At 38.0% G+C, this 23,018-nt stretch overlaps 1 protein-coding gene across 1 annotated transcript in view; it reads left to right on the top strand.

Annotated features, from left to right (window-relative positions):
* The first annotated feature begins 594 nt into the window (after positions 1-594).
* Positions 595-23,018, top strand: part of mosmoa (modulator of smoothened a) — a 41,802-nt gene continuing 19,378 nt past the window's right edge. The window contains exon 1 of the mRNA XM_041817572.1: positions 595-1,555. Coding sequence (XP_041673506.1) covers positions 1,450-1,555 — 106 coding nt within the window. The 5' untranslated portion in view covers positions 595-1,449. The remainder of the gene's footprint in view (positions 1,556-23,018) is intronic.

Raw genomic sequence — 23,018 nt, 5'->3', positions numbered from 1 at the left:
AAATCTAGATGGCAAAATTCATCTGAAGGTTACCTAAAGATGGCGCAAAAACTGACAAAGCAGAAGGCAAGCACGACTGATGTCCACAATAAATGGGAAAGGTATAAATTGACTTTATCGGATGTGATTTTCGAGTTTCATGCATTCTGTGTCAATTCATGATAGCCAAATATGCAAAATATAATTGTTTTTATAAATAAATGCGTCAAATTTTGAAGCCAGCCAATAAATCCAAAGTAATCCGAGAAAACAAGGGTTCTGAAACAAATACACGCTAGTTATGTTGAAAGGGGCGATTTTTGACGTAATCATCATCAATATAAGGGTTTTATGGTGATTTGCGGCCACAAGTAAGCCGTTAAGATTAATACTGTGCGGGTATATTAACGTAGATAATTGTCATTGTAATAGAATACACAATTTCTTCTCAGCGGCGGTCAAAATTGAGAAGTAAAAGCTTAAAAATAAAGCGAACTCGGACCAAAGGCTACTAAATTAGGAAACTCTAAGCCTCCGATGAACATGTGAACGCACCAGCTGAATTGTGTGAGTGTGTGCGCCGCTGCGTGGGGGTGTTCGCCTGATGTCATTTGGCAGGAGGGGAGGCAGAGCTAACGGTGGGCACACGGGTGCGAAGCATAACAATAACGTTGCCGTTTAACCGTTCACCTTTGGAGCTACCGTATCCCCTTTATTTAACGCGCGACGTGAAAACGCGTACACTCTTTCCACCGTAGAAAGAAACAGAAGAAGAAGAGGAGGGGGAGAGGCTGGCTGGCTAACGGACTGAAAGTACCAGATGCTATTCCAGCGGAGGAGATCGGGCTCGAATAAGCAGGAGACGGTGATGGGTTCCCGTTTTCCTGACGGTTAGCTAGCTGCCATTGGACCTTTGTTTAGAAATACGGATACCGTGTTGTGAAGCCACAGGAGCTTGGTTCGCCCCTTTCTCTACTGTCGTCAGTGTGACATTGTGTCTGAAATGCTAGCGCAGTCGCGGTCTCGGCCGTCGAGCAGCCTTTGGGCCGCAGCTCGGCACACCGAGCCCGAATCTGGGAAATAGCTAGCTAGCTACCTGCTAGCCGCAGCTGTACCCGATGCTGCTGCTGCTGCGGCTGCTGTTGCTGCTGCTAAACGGATCAAGGAGACAACACAAGGGCCCTGTTGCTGAGTGAGCTTTTGTTTTACGGTGCTGGACTACAACGAGCTTTTGAGATGTGATGCCTTTGTGTGTCGTGTTTGAGCATTTTGTAGCTAGAGGCTCTCGCTGGAGAAGCTAACGTTGCTGCAAAATGAACAGCAGAACCACAACAGCGGGGTCCTGCTGAAGGGGGCGAGGTTAGACTGATAACAGCCCACCTTGTTGTGTCTCTAAACACCCCGGGATTACATTTGAACAACGACCACCACCTTTTCTACCCGTCATTCCCCTCTCCATCAGCTGGCAGTATGGATAAACTAACGATCATTTCAGGATGTCTGTTTCTGGCAGCAGATATCTTTGCAATAGCCAGCATTGCAAACCCAGACTGGATCAACACTGGTGAATCAGCAGGTAAACCTTTCGGGCCATTTAAAACTACTGATATGAGTTCTGTGCTAGGATTTCATACCCATGCCCCTATCAGATAATCTCCACAACAAAAATATGTGTCATTGTGTGGAGGCTTTCATCTGCAGTCGCATCTTTTGTCCTCCACAGCTGTGTTGTTGTATGGCTCTTATTGACTATCAGATCAAAAATGGCAACACAGTAATGACAGGTAGAGCAATAGTAACCTATTGATGAGCATGGTTGGCCTCTTATGCTTCCATGACTGCAAACGATTTTTATTTTTACGCCTTTAAATCAATAGATGAGAAGGAAATGGTTGTAATCGAAAAGACCCCAGTCATACCACCCGATACTCCAAAACCAAACATTAGATCTGCCTTGATGCAAGGAGGATTTTCATGTCTTAAAGCATTTTAATTGTTTTGATACATAAGCATCCAAAACAATGTTATTTATGCACTTTATACTTCTGAATAATTGATCACGTGATGGCTTTTGCAAAAAGTCTGAAACGGGTGAGAAAAACTGAGAAACATTACCCATAAAAACATTCATGTTCAATAAATATAGTAGTAGTAATAAGCAAAATCTCACAAAATAAACCGGAATCTACATGATCCTTTAAATATTAAGGTATTTAATTCACTTTTCAGAACAATTATAATGATAAGAGAGTGAAATATCAATTCATTTGTCAAGTCTTAACTGCTGAATATCACATCCCTCATGCTTCCTTGGCATGAAGAGGATTTCTGTCTTATGGCAGTGATACTCAAGGCATGGCTCTCGAGCCACATGTGGCTCTTCTGTGATGATTTGTGGCTCTTTTGAAGTATTATTCCCCAGAAAACCTTAAAAAATGAAATTTTGTCCTCAGAAACTATCCATTGTGAGTCTTATTAACAATTTTTTTCCCACACTTGTTGCTGATTTTTCAAGTCAAATAAATTTTTCAACCTTTATTTTTGTCAGTATATTTCTATTTTCCTTATTTGCATTTTTTGCCCCCTTTTTGCCACTTCCAAACAATTTTACAGCTTTTAGCCCATTTTTGGTGCTTCTTTTTGCCCACTTGAGCTGCCTCTTGCCATTAAATTCTACTTTTTTTACATTATGCCACTCCTTGCTGCTTTTTGCGCATTTTTCAAACTTTTTTGCCCATTTTAATCACTTTTGATACATTTTCCCCAACATTTTTGCTACTTTTTAACAATTTTTGCCCCCCCCCCCCTTTTTTTTGCCAATTTTCACCCAGTTTTTTGCCATTTTATGTTTTGCCCTTTTCACCCAATTTTTCACTGTTTGACCATTTATGCCACCTTTAACACACTTTTATTGCCACTTAACCCATTTTTGCCATTTTCCCCACTTAGATTGTGGCTTTTGCGAAGGTATTTTCAACATTTTGACTCTTTGGTTGAACAGGGTTGATTAACACTGTCTTGTAGCTTACATGCAACCAAAATAATGATAGCTGTTGATTATTCTACACTTTATACTTTTATCGATTTGTTTGGTTAGCAGAAAGTCAGAAAATAGTAAAAAAAAACAGAGCACTTGATGAAATTCTTCTTGTTTTGTTCACAGCAAAAATGAAGGCAAGGCAAGGGCAATTTATTTATAGAGTACCATTCATACACAAACTGATTCAGAGTGCTTTACAGGATTGAAAACAGAAAACTTATAACATTAAGAGTAATAAAAATAGCCAAAACCACTTAAAACAATGTCCACAAATCTCCTGAAGGTCATGTTTCTGCAGAAAACAAAGCACTGGATAGGTTTTAGAGCATCATTTTTTTTCTGTGAGTGAGATGGTTGATTAGTTGTAGGAGGTTTTCAGTCAGTAAGAAATGATGTTAGTCATTTAAAGATGGATGGAGGAGTCATTTGTTCCGTTATTTTGAAATTCCCACTACAAGTTCTGACTTTCTTGGAAATTTTCCTTCCCCAAATCCACACAAATTCATGGAGTATCCCATAAAAGCAATCCAATAACTCGTCCCCAAATTCAAAGCAAAGTCCTCAAAATTTCAAAGTAAATTCCTTTCCTTTTTTTTCAAAATTTCTTTAAAAATGCCCTGAAATTTCCAAGCAAATTCCCCCAAACATCCCAAAAAAGTACCAAAATTCCCATGTAAATGCCCCAGAAATTTAAAATATTTTTTTTCCCCAAAACTTCCAATGAAATGGTCTAAAATATACTGTCATATGACCAAAATTTCTATGAAAATACTTGAAAATTTCCAAGCGAACTCCCCCAGAATATACAAACAAATTCCCTAGAATTTCCATTAAAATTTCCTCCCAACATGTCTAGCGAATAACTTAAACTTTAGTGGGAAAAACTAGATGGTTATCTCAAAATTCTAACAGCAGAAATCATTACTGCGTTGAAGGAAAGTCAATTTGTATTTTCCTCCTATGTACTTGAATGTTTTTAGGACGATAAGATAAAGAAATAAACCCATGTAAACATAAAAGAGAGTAAAGAATAAGGTTAAATTCCAGTATCAATATCCCGGCAGATACTAAGCAGCACTGCCAATACTGTACACAAACTCATATTACAGCACAATGTTTGTCTCATTATTTGAGCAGGGAGGTGAATTTGGAGTTTGTGGTAATTTAACATAAATGAGGATGACAGAAGTAGAGTAGACTGCTAACTGTGCACTGCTAGATTGTCATGAGGAGCAGTTAGACACATCTGATGAGAATCAAGCAAACTTTCAATTTATTAAGAACTATTCATTTCTAATTAGTCATATTTGTACACAGTATTATTAAGTGCCAAAGTTTGATTTTGAAAGTACTTGAATTTGGAAAGGCACTTTGCTGTTTCATAGCACACTATTAGATGTGTTTGCAACAAAAAATATTTTACTTAATATATTATGCATTACTTTTTCTGATAAGGTTATTGCTGATTTGGTCCCCACGTTGTCAGAAAATGGTCAAAATGCTTATAGACATTCCTCAAATATTGGATTCAAGCCAGCATCTGATATGTGATATCTGCAATATTATTTAAGCCAATATTGATACCAATATTAAAATTTAGTTTGGACTGAAGACTTCTAACTATCAACTGATGTAAGTCTGCTCTTCCAGCTGAAAACTCCACTTATTTATTTGTTCGCTCAGCTAATACTAATACTAGCTGACTAATGCAGATTTTATAGCCAAAATGTCAGTTATAACTATATGAGAAATATTCATATCTGCCAATATGACAATTCACTTTTTTGAGCCAATACCACTAATAATTTTACGATAATATACCGCCTTCCTAATGCATAATATTGACAAGACATTACGATAGCTTGAGTTGCTGCAACATGCATTGCAGTAAGAGAAATACAGAAAATCAAACTACAAGAATAAGTGAATGTACAATAGTATTAGCATGATATTGTTATGGTTAAAATCTCAGTTATCTGTACTGGCATATGTGAACATTTTTGCCAGCACTTACAGCTGATGTATCAGCTCTAGATATTGGCAGAAATAAGAAATTCCAATTAAGATTATGCAGGTAAAATTGATGATCCTACTCTAGCTGCATTTTTTCTTTTCCCTCCTCATTCCTTAAACGTTCAAATGTGCTCCAAGGGCTGAAGCTTTAGGTCTGAACTGTAGGTCGGAGTTTGTTTTTTTTTTACACTTGAGAATAATGCATTTCTGTTGTGTTATTTCAAACACTTTGTCATTATGATCCCTGGAATCCACCATGCAAATCTGCTGTTTTTGGGAAGAATTGTTTTCAATAGCAGGTCAATTCCAGTACAGGACCTTTTTTTTTTTTTTTTTTTTTTTTTTTTTACAAAATCAAAGTTCTGTCTTCGTCATTTAGAATAAGTTTGGCAATATCAGCAGATCAGTGATCAGCAATAATCCAGTATCATGCATCATTAATAATGAGGCCTGCATGACATTAGAAATTCAAACAATATGCAATATACTTAATATGATGTTTTGATAACAAAATGAAGTGCAATAAATCAGTACTAACAAGTGCACATTAGCTGTAAATCAGTTTTTTATGACTATTATGTCCAATAATTGTTAGCTGCGCGTCCCTCCTAAAGCTAACAGTGCAGTTTTTTTTTTTTTTTTTTTTTTTTTTTTTTTAAACCATCAAACAGGCACAGATTAATCTAAGGTTAGATCATAGTTAGACCGGGTGTTATCTGACTGCATTTACATGGTGCTGAAGCAAAAAAAATACTACCTTAGATCAAACAGGTAAAATGAGCACATACTACCTAGAAAACAGTTCATTCTTCATATATTCTGATGTGGTTATTTGTTGCGATGAATTTGGATTTTTGCAATGTGATACAGGACAGTCAGTCAATCATAACTTTGAATGAACTGAATTTATTGCAATAAGCAAATAAATTATTTATCCAAGTTATACTTTTCCACCCAAAATGTGACTTTTTACAGCTTCTTACACCATTTTCACACAGTCAGCTAGCTATACTAGCTATCAGGTACCCTGAGAGTAATTAATGCAAATTGAGCAGTGAAAAGATGCTTTATTCATTTTGTCATCACAAACATACTGTTGTAGCTAAAGCTAATATGGAGTCGTTACTTTGATAACACATATCACAAAATATACACATCACATTCTTTTTTAACTAAAGTCTTCTTGTTTAATTCAAATGTTAATCGACCATTTAGAAACACACTTTATCTGGATCTAACGCTCTGTATTTTTGATATAACAATGTACACTCCAGAAAGAAAAGATAAAGAAGTGTCATTTTTTCCAACATCCCTAAGCCTCATGTGATGTGTTAACTGCAGATGCTCATATTGCGATAATGTTTCCATTTGCAATTTATTGTGCAGCTGTAATCATGCCATTCTTTTCTTGTTTCGCCTAAAACAAACAATTCAGTTCACTGTGAAAAAACAGTAAAGGAGCAGAAAGTTTAACAGATAAAAAAAAAGGTATCAAGACCACACTGGTGTTCTCTTTAAAAAAGGAATAATTGAAAATAATTTAAAACTAGTTCATGAATTTAGCCTCCACATTTTTGTGCCTCAGTCTGGATTGGCTTTTTTCCACTATTTTTGTCCTCCTTTTAGCCTGCATGGGCGGATTAACATAATATGAGAATCTGTGTTAGTTGCAGCTTTTGTCCGCAGAACAGCTCATCGATTAAGCACCTCAGCGGTTATGCACTAAAACTAATCGTGCTTCTGTATTTCAGTGGTGACTCTGCAATTTAAGTGACCTCTATGTGATCGATGTAATCAAGAATCACTTTAGGAACCAGAGCAGGTGCTTATTTGCGGCGTCCCTGCTGAGTCTGAACAGAGACACGTGCTGCCAGTCCTCCGATTTATTTGTGTCAGCCCTGAAAACACACTCAGGCTATTGATAGACAGCTGCTCCTCTTTGTTCGCTCTGCAGGATGACAGCTTAGTAACTGGGTCAGGGAGGGTCAGTCATCCACCATTGCAAACATAGGCTGTATTGGTAGAATAAGCAGCCTGAAAAATAGTAATAATAGGATGCAAATGAAACAAGGCCACCATGATCAGTCAAATAGAGCTGGTTCTACTGAAGACCAAAATGAACCTTTGTATTTGGATAAATTCTGACCTAAAATTAGCATGCCACAGCCAAAAAACATGCTCATTTACTTCCCTCTAGGACAAGCACAGCATCTCTGTACCTGCATTTACAGAAAGTTGAAGGCCTGCTATATTTATACTGCAGTGTTGTGGCCAGTGTGGGTGTTGTTCTAGTGTGGGTGTCGAACAGCGACCAACTTCCACCTCTGTTCTCACTTCCCTTCACTGTTTCTGCTGCTCCCTTTGATGACTGAGATGTGACCGCTCTCTGATTGTTTTACAACACAAATGACGTACATCCCCCCTTTCTCTCACTCTTTTCCCCCTCATCATTTTGAGAAAACAATTCATAATAGTTAAGTAATGCTTTCTTTTTTGATCAATAATCTATTATTGTGTTGTTTGTTCTTGAAAAGTAGTTAGCTTCAAAATAGATTTCTGCCATGAACAAAAGGTTTCAGTCCCTACTGAAAATCCAGAGAGCGATTGGACCACATTTCATGTTTATTCAGCTTTAAAGACAGAGCTACAGCATTAATGCTAAGTAGTAGATGTAAACTTGTAAATTTTATCTTATGGTTTTATGTTTAAAATGAACACTGATGTCTTGAATTAACTAATATCTAAGCGTCTTAATGTTAGCCTCCATCTAGTTTAAACTAATAGGTTTTCAAACATGTTAACATTTTGATTTTTAGGAGTTTTTGGGCATGTGTGAATAGGGCTCCAGTTACTGATGAAGCCAAATAGTAAGTCAGTAGGTGGACATGCAAGCACAAAAGGTTGATTTTAAATTTTGTGTGACCAAATGTGACTTTAGAATTCAAACAAACATGAATGACTATGGATATCCTTGGCTTGCTCCCCCTTCACCGCAGGCTGTACTAGCATGCATTACGGTTGCAGCAAAAAATCATAAATCAAGGGAAAAAATATGGGTGAAATCCTGGCTTGAATTAAGGAAAGGTCTGTTAGCTGTGAGCTGTGAAAATGTGGGACTTATTGCTACCCAGTCTGCCTGCTCTCATCGGTTGTTGGAGGTATTCATATGCATTACTGGATGGCTATGAGCTGCATTTGGAGCTGCAAAATAATCATGTTGATACCACACACTTGAGAGTTATTCAGACAAAAAAAATCGTTTGTGGTGAGCCTCCACCCAGGATACACCCCATGGCCTCAAATTGGGCTTAAAATCGTCTAGTGTATGGCCAGCCTATCACATCTAGATAGTGCAGCTGGAGTTTGATTTTCTCTTGCATGCCTACCAACCCAAGCTGCACTGGACGTTCTGCACAGTAAGTCTCATTGCCGCCTGCCTCGGTCATCACTAAGCTAGAGTGATAGCGTGCATTGTACTGATACCAAAAGTAAAGCATCGAGCACTTAGAAAATACACTGAGTTGTAAAGGTGTCCATGTTTTCACATTTCCACATTTAACTACTCAGCTGTTTGCTAACTTGTAAGCAGGATCAACCAAAACAAGATCCAGTGGTTACTAAGCAGAAAGGGGGCACATCACCACTGACTGTAGTGGATTTAAACATACTTCCAACAAATTAATTCACCACTGGTGCTTTTACATCAGGACTAGAGTTAACTGAAAATGCCTCACTGAGCTGAAACTGTAGCTCCACTTAACTGTGCTCATAAACATACGGAGTAACATAGATGGCTTTGTCCAGAGGTCTCAGTTTCTGCCATTGCACTCCAGATCACTGAGCTCTTCTACTTCCTCCAACTATAATGCAGTTAATGGCAGTGTTTCCTACATATGGACCTACTTGGTTGAGCCAACCTCATTTATTTACAGCCACCTAAGAATATCTGTTGACTGTTTTTCTTATTTTCTAAATATCCATGTATCACCATCACGGTATGAGAGAGAGGAGTCCACTATTTTGTCCCTCCAGTAAGGCCACTATTGAAGGAGCTGCATTAAATGTTAAAAATGAAGCTTCTTATGCCGTTGTTTTTCTGCAGCAGCTTGCTGCTGATACTATCATGCAATCTAGGATGATGGTTGTGATATGTTACCTCATCATGGATATTTGCAGAGTTTCAAGTGAAACATTTTTATACAAAGAACTGCCGATGAATTCTGTCAAAAAAGGCAGAAATGAACAAAAAATAAAACTACAAAACAAGTCAAGGTGGGATAACCCCTCTGTCACCCCTGCCAGCAAGGTATAGTGTCATCCTGTGGCAAGCACTGAACAAGGTTTCAAAGTTCTTTATTTCTTAGGTCTTAAATATGGTGGAGAGTTTTGACACTTCATATGTGCATAACAAAACTCGCATTCATTTATCGTCTATTCTCCTCGTCCTGTCATGGGTTAAGAGGCAGCGTACCCTGTGGACTGATCACCAGTCAGTTAAAGAGAAAAACAAGCAGACATGCTCACATTCACACCTGCTAACAAGTCAGAGTAACTAATTAGTCTAATGAGCATGGTTTTAGACTGGGCAGAAGCATAAGTCTATAAGGGCTTTGGTTACGACATCTATGAATGAGAATACAGTAAAATACAGCTGTAAGAAATCCTCTTGATAGTGGTTACAGTGTAAAACAACAAAATCTCATTGTTGACCTTGATCCTTCTTTAGTTGCTATAGCTAATCAGTTTGAGGCCTTTTTGTCCTGGTTTTAAGATGGTTATTCACATTTTTTACATTTAAAATGAGTCTTCTGTCAGTTTGAGCTCTGAGAATTGTTCATTGTTTGATTACTATTGCATTTGGTGTCCTACTAAATGGATTTAGCCTAATAAGATCTATGTTTACTTTCCTACAGTGATGGTTAATGTAATGCTATTTCAGATTTAATTTTATTGTGGGCGGTTTCATTTGCAGACTGAGGAACTCTTTGAACTTATTACCTAGTAGAAGAATCCCCTCATTGTGTTACCTCCAATCAGCTGATCTCTGGTTCCCTGCTTTGTTGTCGTTTTATCAGAGGGGTTCGCTGCTCATCAACCTGCCCTTGTAGCAGCTCAGTGTGTCGTCTTTGTACTCAGAGTGTGGAGAAACAGGCATGTTCCCCGAGGCGGTCAGCACAGATAAAAGCTAACCTTGCTCAAGGAGCGTGTGACACTTGCCTCCTGTTTTGATAAAGTGATTAAATCAAAGCTTTTGTGAGGTGATCAGAACTTCAAGGCTTATGTGCACTGATTTATTGCTGATTCTAATACCCATCTACTCTGATAATGGAAATGCTCCTTCATGTAGGAATTGACACCCTAAAGGATGCTGTTTTTCCATGACAGAGAAATATGAGAGAAGTTGTTAATTAGCACAAAAGACAAAACATGGATTCATGACACTGTCCTCACTTCAGTGTGATATCCTCAGGCAGTAACAGCTGAAGTTGATTTCCTGTGCTGAGGTTCAAGACAAAGCCATTGTTCCTGCAGTGTCAGAGTCAAACTGTGATTCTTCCCTCCCCCTGATAGTTGCCACCACAGTGGATGGCCTGAATAACCTCACAAGTGTTGTGCACACAAACACTCCCACATAAAAATGTTTAATGACATCCAGGTACAGACTGACTTTTAATCTAACTAATGAATCCAAGAACAGAAATAATGATAGGCTCTCACACCATCTGCTCATTTGAAGGATTTTCTTAAGTTTGAACCTTGATTTCAACGGGGACAGTCTCTTAAATTAGATTTAGAAATTGTTTTCGGATAGTTTTTAAAGCAATAACGTGAAGAAGTTGGGTTTGGTGTACTTGATGCCTGCTAAAGGTCTCATAGCACTACTACACTGTTACAGAATAGATTTAGTGCTGTAACTTTTAAGTGTCTGGATGATTTCTGCAGGGATGTACATTTGGCTTCTGATTGTTACTTTTTCGTTAACTGAGAGAGAGAATAATATCTCCTGGATGTGCAGTAAAAACAGTTTGTAACTGTCAGAAACAACATAGCCAGTTTGTCATCAGACTACTTTTGCATTCAAGGTCTTGCCAATTTTAAAAGCCTGTTCCATTTTAACTCTAGTCCGGTTTCTTCTCTTAGCCTCAGCTGTTGAACTAATCAGACTGAGGCAGGCTAACTGTCTGAATTAGAGCTATGAAGCAATGTGCATTCAATGCAAAAGATCCACCACTGCTGCTAAAGCTAGATAGTGCTGGAAGCAGGGGACATAGGCACTCTGTGGATATGGGGTAGGGCTGGACAATTAGTCACAAATTAGATTAAATCGCAATATGGTGTGCTACAATTTACACATCCCAGAAGTTGAAATGTTCCTTTAACTTGAAATGTGTCAAATTACCAATTTGATACATTCATGTTTTGCAGTAGCAGAGATTTTATGCCCTTATGCAAACATTCAAGTGTTTTTCTTTCAGAATGGTTTACAAAAATCCTCCTTTCCTGAGCAGAGATAAATCTAATTAGGTATTTTGTAATTGCTCTGCCCTCATTCATTCTTTTTAATATTGATAAAACTTAGCATTAGTTCACAGAAGTCACACCCCCAGCCACGATCACCTGATAGCCAGTTTTTTCTCCCAGCTCCCACAGCCAGTCACAGCTCTTTCTCTCAACACAGTGGTCCATTAAGTTATGACGTACTGCTCACTAATCCCTGTTTGCATCAATGCTAATACAACATGCTGCTGATGCTGGCAAAGCTTCACATCCCCCACCCCAGCCGCCTCCTTTATAGCATATAGAGCTGTCTGCCAAGTAAAACTGTTACTCCATTTTGAATAAAATGGTTGAATGTACGATGAGAGTGTTCCTGACTGAATGTAGGTTATAGTATAGAAATTTTTTTTGCTGTAATTTGTTGAAAAATATATAAGATGTGAAACCTAATAATAATCATGTATAAAACCGCAATTGCAATATCGGGGGAAAAATTGCAATTTGCTTATTTTTGCATATTGTTCAGCCCTACTATGGGGAAGATGCTATTCTCTCAGTTGAAAGTCATTGTACTGTCTGGTCAACTTTGGAACTCATATTTTGAAGAGGGAAAGATTGCACTGTTGCTTAAACCTCCTGTTCTTCGACTCTGCCATATCAGGGACCATTTCAGTATCACAGTAATCAACAATTTAATATGGAAATCCTTGTCTTTCTCTCCTTTTTTTGAGCTGTTTGTAAGCCACCTGAGCGGTAGTCTGTGGTTACTCTGCAAACTGATTGTATGAAGGGAGCATCAGAGATAAGACTGTTGTTGAAGCAAAAGTGTGAAAGTAACAACAGGAGCATGTTACACTGTTTTCAAGCATGCCATAATTTGAGAAGAGATGAGTGCCATTTGCATTTTTGTCATCCTGATTTCATCATCTTATCATCATGGTTATAAATAATCTTCACACTCAGACATTTTCCCTCATGGCAGAATACATTTATTACCTCGAAGTGCATGCAATCCAGTTCCCCTTGTATGATAATAAACAGACACATTAATTTTCCCCTCAGTGCAAAGAGGCTGCATTAGCAGATGTAGTCAACTGTGGTTGTTAGATCATTTATCATCTCAAGTTTCTGAAGCATTTAATGAGCAAGAACCCGACCTTTTGAACACAGAATATCATGTGTTTTTTAATCAAAGAGCATGATTTAGTAAATGGAACAATAAGTATGTGTTGAATACATTAAATGAACTCTGGCAGAAAAATGCTCAGTTTCCAATCACTGGTGTTCATTGATGTAATTAATAAGAGGATTGTTATTATGGTGTCCCTTTACAAACAAAAGGACACACTGATTCAGGGTAACTGAAACCTGCTAAAGCCAATATCATCCATCTCAGAGCTGCAAAGCCAGCAGTTTGTCCTACAGCTTGTTCCTTACCAACAGGCAGGGACGATCTGAAAATGTAACTTTTCATGTGTTCTCTATGGAATCATGCAGCACTCGGGCTCTTAACCATTTCTATAAGCTGTGAAATATTACTTCTACCATGAAAAATATTTTTACAATGCCATCACCACCAGTTAAAGTGCACGTTTGGTTCTTAAGTTACTTATATTATTATGATATGGTGGTTTTCTGCCATGTGACACCAGCTTGACTTTTCTTTACTTGTTAATTTAAAACTTACCATCAGAGATTGTACCTGGTAGTTTTTGTCATCACGTCAGGTGAGGTTCTAAGTGGTTCTTTTTGTGGGTAACAAACATCACTGTGTAGACAGTGAGCTCTGGTGTGTGCTGAATAACAAGTTTTGATTCATTTTGGATTTTTGTGCTGTTTTAAACTAAGGATAATTGACTTACTGTTTGACGACAGGCCTGCTTTTATTTTTAAAGTAACTAGTGAACTTTGGGTAGATCAAATATTACCACATTAACTTACTCATAGATAAAGTAACATTTTTACTGATTGAAAAGGAAGTAGAGGAAGAGTCATATGTAAATGTTTGATAACAGGAGGTTCAGATGATTTCTGACTTGTCCACTGAGCTGTCTGTGGAATTTTTATAGTGAAATGAGATCAAACCTACTAAGTCCCTTATGCACTTATGAGGAAATTACATTTTGGCTTTCCCACAACATAGTAATAATTAATACGATTAGAATTTTTGAGAACATTGTCCAGAATGTCCATTGAAGTTTAAATAATTTATGTTTGTTAAAGAATAATTTGTTTGCACATTTTTAAGGAATTTTCCTTGTAATTTGGGAAATGTCGTTGTAATTTTTGGTCATTTTATTGAATTTTTGGGGGCAGTTTTCTCAAAAGTTATTAGGTATTTTCTTGGAAATTTGAGGAATTTGTTAATTTTGTTTATTTGATTGGTAAATGGGGGCACGGTCCTTTGCATTTTCCAGAATTTTTATGGTAATTTCAGGGAATTTCATTGGATGTTTATGGAATCTTCTGCCATTTTCATGGATTCTTGGGAAATACATTCATACATTTTTGGGAATTTGTTTGAAATGTTGGCAATTTTTTTTCTGAAATTTACATGGAAATTTGATGTAAATTTTTTCGGAATGTTAAGGCGTTATAATAAAGTTTCACTGCAATATTTGGTTGGGGTACAATTAATGGGAAACTAAGAAAATGTTGAAGAATTTTCAGAGAAATTTTAGTTAATTTCTTTGAAATTTAAGGGGATTTGAGTTGATTTTGGACATCATTTTTCTCAAAATTAATTCCTGTTCAAAGACAAGCCTGAGCTTTTAATCTTTTCAGGTCCTGCCTACCAAAAATAAGTCAGAGAATCTAAAAATGAATCCAAAAATAAAAGCTCAGATCTCAGGAGGTTAAGATGCAGCAGTGGACTTATTTTGTGGCTGTGTAGAGATATTTCAGTGGCTTAACCATGGTGTCCTGAAAGAGACAAAAAGCATATGAATAATCAGGAAAAAGAAACTAATACTCTAATTATGGACTCTGATTAGTCGCAGTTAATGCAGGACTTGCTGACAGCCCTATGAATTCACATCATTCTCAAAAACAATAAATGAAAATAGCTGAACGTGCTTTGAAGCTTAGGGAAAATTCATCCTTTGGCTGTGAAAAACACAGACCTTGAACCTGGTAAACTATCGCCTCAGTGTCTTCCTTGTCTTCTTGTTGGATGTTCATGTATTTTCATGTCTCTGCCATGACACCTTTGCCTACAATGAGGCGGTACTATCAAAGCATGTACTTGAAACGAAAAACGACATGCCTGATACTGAAAACAAGTCTAGACAAATTTAGACTGTGCCACATATGGCATTACCAATTACCAATAGTAAGGGATGGATGTCCACTTTGGCTTTATCTGTTTGGATTTTAAGTTATAATTGTTTTCCTACATTTGCTGTGTGTTTAACAGCAGTCTGCCTCCAATGTTTTGTTGTCTAGTTCGGGCCGTGTTCAGCATCTGTTTTCCCGTGCCTCTACAGTGTAAGTGAGGCTGTAAAATCCTCTCGCATCAGCAACAGAACAAGCGTTTGTTGTTGTCTGCCTGCTTCAGCTTTCCTTCTTGCAGCCCACCACGGTTCAGAGGCCCGTTTGACTCATCCGTCCAGAGCTCTAAAACTGCTGCACCCTCTGTGCTCCACTAATGACAACATCATCATGCAGAGGATGAGCAGACACAGACCTCATTTCCTCTCATTTGGGCTGAGGCATGGTGAGAGAAGTATTTTGATCACTGAGAGTGCAGAACAGACTTCAGGCTAACACGAAGAGATTGGGGTACAGAGGATTCGGACCATTTTTCCAGCGTGTGTGACTGATAGAGAATCATATGGGCATTTTATTGTGAAAGCTTGTATTGAGATAACATTAAAATTCTATTTGTTGTGCAGTCCTACTTCCCAAGTTATCAAATGTTTTTTCGTCCTTTACAAGTTAAAACAACTGAGGCTGTTAAAGCAAAGTTGCTTGAGTTAAAGATATGTAACTCCTTATGTTGAAATAACAGTCCACCTCAAACCACAACAGCCTGACTTTGTCTAGTTGTTGTGTTGTTTACCTGTATCTGTGGACCATGGCGTGCCTGCTTGTTGTCAGGCAGGAATTCCACAGAGAGCTCGTGAAACAGCAGGAGGCCAGAGGATCTGGGGAAACGGTCATAAAGAGGTGCCATTAACTGCGGCTTTCAAACTTTTACCTCATGTTCTCTCTCGTTCCCGGCATCAGTCCCTTCTGTTCTTTGACTCGCTCAAGGTTATGCTTTAATACTGAGCTGACTTCAGGAAAAAAAGCTTCTGAGTGAGCCTGGGAGCCTTTCAGAGGGCCATTTTTGTCACAAGTTCTGACCTTACTGTTTTTCTTTTCAATGTTATTGCGTAAGTGTTCAGTACAGTGAGAAATGAATTGCTATGGCAATAGTGCAGATGATGAGATAAAATTAGACTGCATTCATTTCTAGATGTAGGAAAGTATGTTCCCTAATATTTGTGAAGTCTTTAAGCTACATTTTATACACAGTTTTGTGTGTTTAACACAAACCTCCTGAAAATTTTGTGAACTTTTCGGGCTGACCTTTTTTTTGTCATTCTAAATTTTCCCTGCTAGCCCCTTTGAAAATGTATTTGTGAAGGTGAGTAAGTACTTGGGTTCTCACTTTTTTATATTTTACTGTTAAAAAGATTTTACATTGCACATACTATGCTGTGTTTTTGTGGTGTGCTGCCCATTAGTTCTTCAAGTCTAAATGAAATGAAAAAGTGATGGTAATTTGGTATTTGTACCTAAATTACATCAATAAATAAAGCATCAGCACTAGCCAGAGCTCTGTAGTTTGAACAAGGCTGTCAAAACTTCACTGTCAGCTCCTCCACAGACTGAAACACACTACTGTGAGACAAAATAATTAACGGCAACTTATGACTATCACATTATCAGTGCTCAAGTCACTTCATCTTTTCTCATACTCCCATTCCACTGTAGTCGCTGTTGTCAATGTCTTTCAAGAAGGTTAATGTGTGCATTAGCTGGCAGTCACCACAAACATTGTCTGCTTTAGGGATGCACAATATTGAATTTTTGCCAATATGCAGATATTTCCAGACTCATTTTAGCCAATACCAATACTGATACACGTAGGTCTCCCACTGATCAAAGCAGTGCAGTAGGTCTTCGGATAGTTGTCTCAAAACCTCTTTAGTTCTTTTCTAAACATGTTCCTTTAAGCACAGATTTGATCTTAGAAACAAGGACAGTCACACAGTGTTAGATCAGCTGAGTAGCGATGGTGATAAGGCACTGTGATTTGTTTTTTGGGACAGAAACAGCTTCACCGTGAGCGCAGTGTGAGCTGGTGCGTTGTTTTGATTAAGAATGAAGTCGTTTTTTCACAGTTGTGGTCTCTTTCTTCTAGTTTTTCTCGGACCAGTTTGGACCAATAGTGTTGATTCATCATTTACCCCTCTGGAACCCACTCCTTCAAAATGACACTCTAAATGTCAAAGAAAACAAGCAGCATGGCCTTGTTTTGGACTTGCTCTGTCATACTTTGTTTATCCTTGGTAAAGATGGTGTTTTCCAATAGATTTGTCTCAGGATTGTATTTGAAGATTCGAGTTTCATGGTAGGTACTTACTCCTTCTAAAAAAAAAAAAAAAAAAAAAAAAAAAAAAAGGGGAGTTTCCTTTAATTTCTTCTAAAATGTCTCCACAAATTTGCTTGCATTTTCCTTTTGAGCAGGATTCAGAAGTTTTGGGACAACCTCAGCACACACTTTTGTCATGTCCAAATTTTCATGCAAAATTTGCCAAGCTGTCTTTTTACCACTGGAGACCATCTATGCTATCATTCTTATACTGAGTCATCAATCATTCCTAATGATTTGTTCAATCTGTTGAATGAGTTCAGACGTTTCTGATGCGCATGGGCGCCCAGAACGTTCATTGTCTTGGACATACTAATAATAATAATAATAATAATATCTTGAATTTATATAGCGCCTTTCAAGAAACCCAAGGACGCTTTACAGGAACACATATACATGGACAAACTATGTGAGGGGTAGGATGAGTGTAAGGGGTGGTTTAGTGAAGACTGTTGGCTGTGGTGAACAGGTGGTGCTTGAGACGTTTTTTGAAAATGTCCAGAGGTGGAGCGATACGAATGTCTGCAGGAAGAGTGTTCCAGAGGGTGGGAGCTGCAGCACTGAAGGCTCTGTCTCCATAGGTTTGGAGTTTGGTTTTGGGCATGGAAAGTAGGCCGGTGTCTGAAGATGGAAGGTTGCGGGATGGTGTGTATGGATGGAGGAGATCGGAAAGATACTGGGGAGCCAGAGCATGGAGAGATTTGTATGTGAGGAGGAGGACTTTGTAGTTGATACGGGACTTGATAGGGAGCCAGTATCTGCCTTCACTTCATATTTTATGCCATTCAAACACACGTGACATGCAGTGTTCCCCACACACCTCAGTGCATGTACCAAAGATTCAGCTGCTGTTTTGTTCAGTTTCACCAAAAATTTCATGTGCACTTCAATCAGTTGTACGTGTTTGTAGTTCTTATTTTGCTGTTCATCTACATGACCAGACTCCCATGGCCTTTGTTTTTGAAAATCTGGCATTGTTTGTGTGGGTTGTTCTTGTAAAAGCAATGCTTTCACTGTGTCATTAAGGGGGGCAGGATTTCCTCTGGATAGCCTGCAGAACCCACCACACCCTGGCCAAACAGGAGCACTTCTCTCACTTTTCTTTCAGGATTCATATATTTCAGGCTGTTTATTTCTGAGGCATCATGCTGTTTATCCAAAGGGAGAATATACAAAGATTATCAGACAAGTTATGAAACGCCTGCATTCAGGTGCTAGACAGAGCAAGTAACATGCTTGACCTTCTGAAATCCCAGCTCACATACTTGTCTCATGCACATACCGCCCACCTGCGGAGCCACTGTTGGGCTTTTATGATGTCGCCCACACAGGCTCGCCTTCTCTGAGAACCAGTGGTTTTGTGGTCAGAAGCGGAGTGTTTACTGCTCATTAGTTTTTCTTTCAGGTTGTGCTTCAAATATGTGAAGAAATGATGTCCTTGTTTTATTGTGAGAGGAATATTTGCCAGTAAAACCCTTTGGTTAGAACACACTGAACCACACAGTGTTTATTCTGAGCTGCTCAAAATAGCAGGAGAGGTTTATTTAAAGATTTACAGGTCCTTGTCTCTTTCTGACAAGGATTGTCACAGCATCAGATACTGGCTTTGAGATGGAAACAAAATAGACGTCGTAGGCATCCAATTTTGTGTAGCTTCTTTCTCTTTATTATAAAAAATGAAAGTAAACTCACACACTATCTCAACTATACAACAGTGCAGCTCATAGAATGTGCAGCAGTTAATTTGCTTTTTTTGATAGATTTCTATCCACATATCTCATAAAATATATATCATTTTTCAAAGCTTAGGTACTTTATGATTCTATTATTTATCAAAATAGCTAAAGAACATATTATAAAACACACTGACTTTCTTATACCTTAAGATACTTTCACATATTGTTGATGAGCAAATGGCAAGAATGAGCAATGAGGTGGTGCAGTAAAACACAAAGAAAACAACTGCAGTTTGATGAAAGGTGTTGCTCTGAGATGCATATTAAAGGTGAAGCAGGTTTGCATTCATACCGATTTACTGTCCTTGTTGGAATGAAGAGGGGGCAGGCGTTTATGGGCAGTGGTGTTATTTCTCTGACTTTGTCTAATGGAGTCCTGATATTTGTTTACGAAAAGAGTAAGGCTGTATTCACACTATGGGTCAAGGTAACCTGATTCTTTGTAGAGCTGGGCAATTAATCACAAAGTAGATTAAATCGCAATCATGTCCTGCAATTTTCAAATTGCAGATGGTGCAATATTTCTATAACCTGAAATTTGTGACAAAATACCAGTTTAAAAGTTTTTTTGCAGCAGAGATGTTAAGCATTACATATCATGCAATCATTCTAGTGGCATATTTTGTGAATAGTGTACAAAAAAACCCTGTTTTCTTCATTTTTTGTGATTTTCTTGTTAAATATGAGAATTGCATCAAAATGATCATTCCCAGAGTTCATAACCAATTTGCAAAATGAGTCAAAATCATCACAATTAGATTTTTTTTTTTCAAAATTGTACAACTTAGAATTTAGCATTGAAGTTTGCAGTGTGAATGCAGTCTTGAAGCGTGCAGTGAATGAGTTTGTCTTCAGTAATATGAAACATTCACAGTTGTTATTAAAGACTTTAAAAAAGCAAACGATAGCAATGCCTGCACTGATACTGTACTGGAAGACACAAATAAGGAAATATGTATTGTTATTTACTTCAAAATTTAATGAAAAAAAATATCCCCTGTATTTATCTAGTTTAAAAAAGCAAACCATATTGATTCCTGCGTAAACTGACTAAAATACTGACCACTTCTTGGTGTGTGCAAGATTTTTCCCTCCATCTTTTGATGCACTCATTCCTCTCCTAAGCACCTGTCATATGAAATTGATTTGAAGTTTTGACACTTTCCAACCCTATAGACACAAAGGACAGTGAAGTTTATACAAACATGTAGCCTTATGCTACGCGTCATACACGTCAGCACTGCTATGACCCCTAATGCCTACACCCTTTCTAATGTTTTAAACGAGCACCTTTGTCCTTCATATTTTGCCTTTGTTTTGTCCGAGACCTCTGATCAGCAGAGGTTTGACTGATCTGTTTGCCGTTCTGCTTACTCGGGTAGAAATTCCCCTAGAGGACGCGCTCTAATTGAATGGCGTCCCTCCAGAGCTGCTGCACCATCGGAGCATGTTCTTTCTCTGAGTACTGGCCTTCACACTCAGGCGCTAGCAGAGCACTCTGCTCATGACTCAGAGTGAGGCATTAATCCATTAGTCTTCCTGTCTGATCAGTGATGGATTGGTACAGTGCAATGTCAAGTCATGCCGTGTTGCATGTGCATACAAAAACATCCAAAGATAGTCACCACAACTCTGAGACAGAGGAGAGGGATCTTTTATAGTGGAGTATATAAGGCCTGTTCCTGTATTCACTGAGATGTTGAGCCTTAAAAACTCCAGAAAATGTCACTGATTTTATTACAGCTTTTAACAGACTGCCTGTGTTGTGTGCCATACCTGCGTGGGATGGATGCAGTAATTGGCAGGATTGATTTAGTCCTTACTCTCTCCTTCAGTGTGAAGGCGCAGAAAAACAATCTTTGCCAGCATAATTGGACCCACCAGTGTGGAGTGAGCTACTCCCCAGCTCCTCGCCAGAACTGTACTGGTAACAAATTAGAAAAGCTCCTCTCTCTTCATTTCTCTTCCTCCTCCTTTACCTCTACCTCTCTCACTCTTGTGGAGGTTTTTCTCCTGCATCCCTGCAACTTTTCAAGGATTGAGGAACCAATTTTATCTTCATTTTACTGGTCCTCTTCAGTGTAAGACTTTCTTTCCCCTCATATTTTTCTCTTCTTGATGTTTTTCTTTAGGCACACCTTCACTGTCAAAGATGTAAGCCATGACACTGGATCACTGCTCTAACAGCTGGCTCCAATACTGGCCAGAACAGTTACAACATAACAGATGGGGGCTGTATCTAATGATCAGAAAGGGTGCACGATACATGGTCAATGATAATGGTTATATCAGGATACACTGATATTGCTGTAGTTGATACATTGTCTGATAAATGATCTAATAAGCATCAGTATGTAATATCAAATGATCTGAAGAAAACAAAATACCCCTGAAAGGTGCTGCTGTCTTCTGCTGATTTCAGAGTTGAGGAGGTCCACAAGCTCATCGAGGAGCAGCCACACCTCCACATGACCTGAAAAACATGACAGAGTAAATCAATAAATAGATTTGTAGACAGTGCTTTTGATTAGCGATTGTTATCCTTTATACAATCCTAATAATGCAGAGTAAGGAAGACCTGCTTGCAGTTATTAAGCACCGAATACCTGGTATTTGCTTCAGAAACATTTTAAACTGACCACACTAATACCACTGAGGCATTTCCAGGCTCTAACTTCAGATCTTATTGATTTCACCTTTTTTTGCTTTTAGTATTTTAACTGTTTAACTGTTTTATTCCTGATCTCTAAATGATTCTACTAGTTTTATTCAGAATTATCAGGCTTCATCTGTTTCATGTTCTGCCGTTGTTGTTGTTGTATTTGTTTGATTTCTCTGTATCTGCTCTGTTGTACACCTCGGCTCCATTGAAAATGAGGCTTGTCCCTCAGTGTGCTTTCCGAGGACTTAAATAAAGTAAATGATGATGATGAAATGAATTTCATATAAGAATAAACCAGTTACTGTGAAATTTTGAGTATAATTCAGGCTGTTATTTAAGATTTTAAAGGGATTCCAGACTGAAAAAAGGTTAACACCCTTCCTGTTGAACAATTTCCATTGTTTTCAGTGAAGTCTACAGTTTGCAGTTTCTGTTAGTTCTGCACAATTAATCCAATTGCAAATGTGATGTTAGGCTGTGGAATTTCATAATCGCATAAAAGGCTGCAATTATTCTGTTTTAAGTATTGCTTGAAAAGTTTAGAAAAATGCCTGCAGGATGGCCTTTAAGGTTACAACAGTGCCATTATTGCACTTTATAGCATAGTTATTTTGAAAGCAATATGGTAAACACTTCTGGTTTTGTATTGTTTTATTCTAACTGAATACACTCTATAAAACTGTAATTATTCTTTGGTTCATTGCATTTTTCTTCTTGCTTGATAACTAAGCAAGAAGACTCGTGATACCATTTGTATTATATTCAAACCGCAAATTACAATATTGTCTTGTAGAATCGCACATTAATACCAAATCGTGCAGCAATCTTACATGTGCGATATTGCTATGGAAATGCTTCATAAACTCATTTAAATTTTCTGCAGGCATCTAATGCTGACATTCCAAGCCTTCTAAACTTTCTGTGTTCAAAATGTGCACTACACAGAAATAAGTTGAGAAAATAAAGTTATTTTAAAAGCACTATTGATAAAAACTTTAGATTCTCTGCTTAATATTCCCACTTATTCTATTAAATAATTGTATGCTTTTTGTCAAGAAATACACAATTCAAAACTATCATTATTCTCTGCATTTTCCTGATAGCCAAGCAAGTGGACTCCTAAAAGCATTTGCATGTTATATCCTTTTTGCAAAATTGCAATTTTTTCCAGTATAATTGCAGTTGCGCATGATTACTAAATCGTGCTGCACTAGTTTCTGTGCAGCTGAGTTCTTTTAGTACAATCTGTTTTCATCATGTGGAGTTTGCAATCCTGCAAGGTATCATAAAAAGAGTTTAGCTCTGAGCCCAGGGTAACATTCGAGGGTTGAGAAGTACGGACCAACAGTAACACTACTCACCTTTGCTGGTCACATTCTCTGGTCAAACCAGTAATCAACAAGGCTTACACACTAAACTCTATGATCTTATCTTTGATTGTTGTTGATA

This window comes from Cheilinus undulatus, linkage group 21 (assembly GCF_018320785.1).
Source record: "Cheilinus undulatus linkage group 21, ASM1832078v1, whole genome shotgun sequence".
NCBI lineage: Eukaryota > Metazoa > Chordata > Actinopteri > Labriformes > Labridae > Cheilinus > Cheilinus undulatus.
The sequence above is the reverse complement of the archived record's forward strand: the minus strand, read 5'-3'. Positions and strand labels throughout refer to the sequence as shown.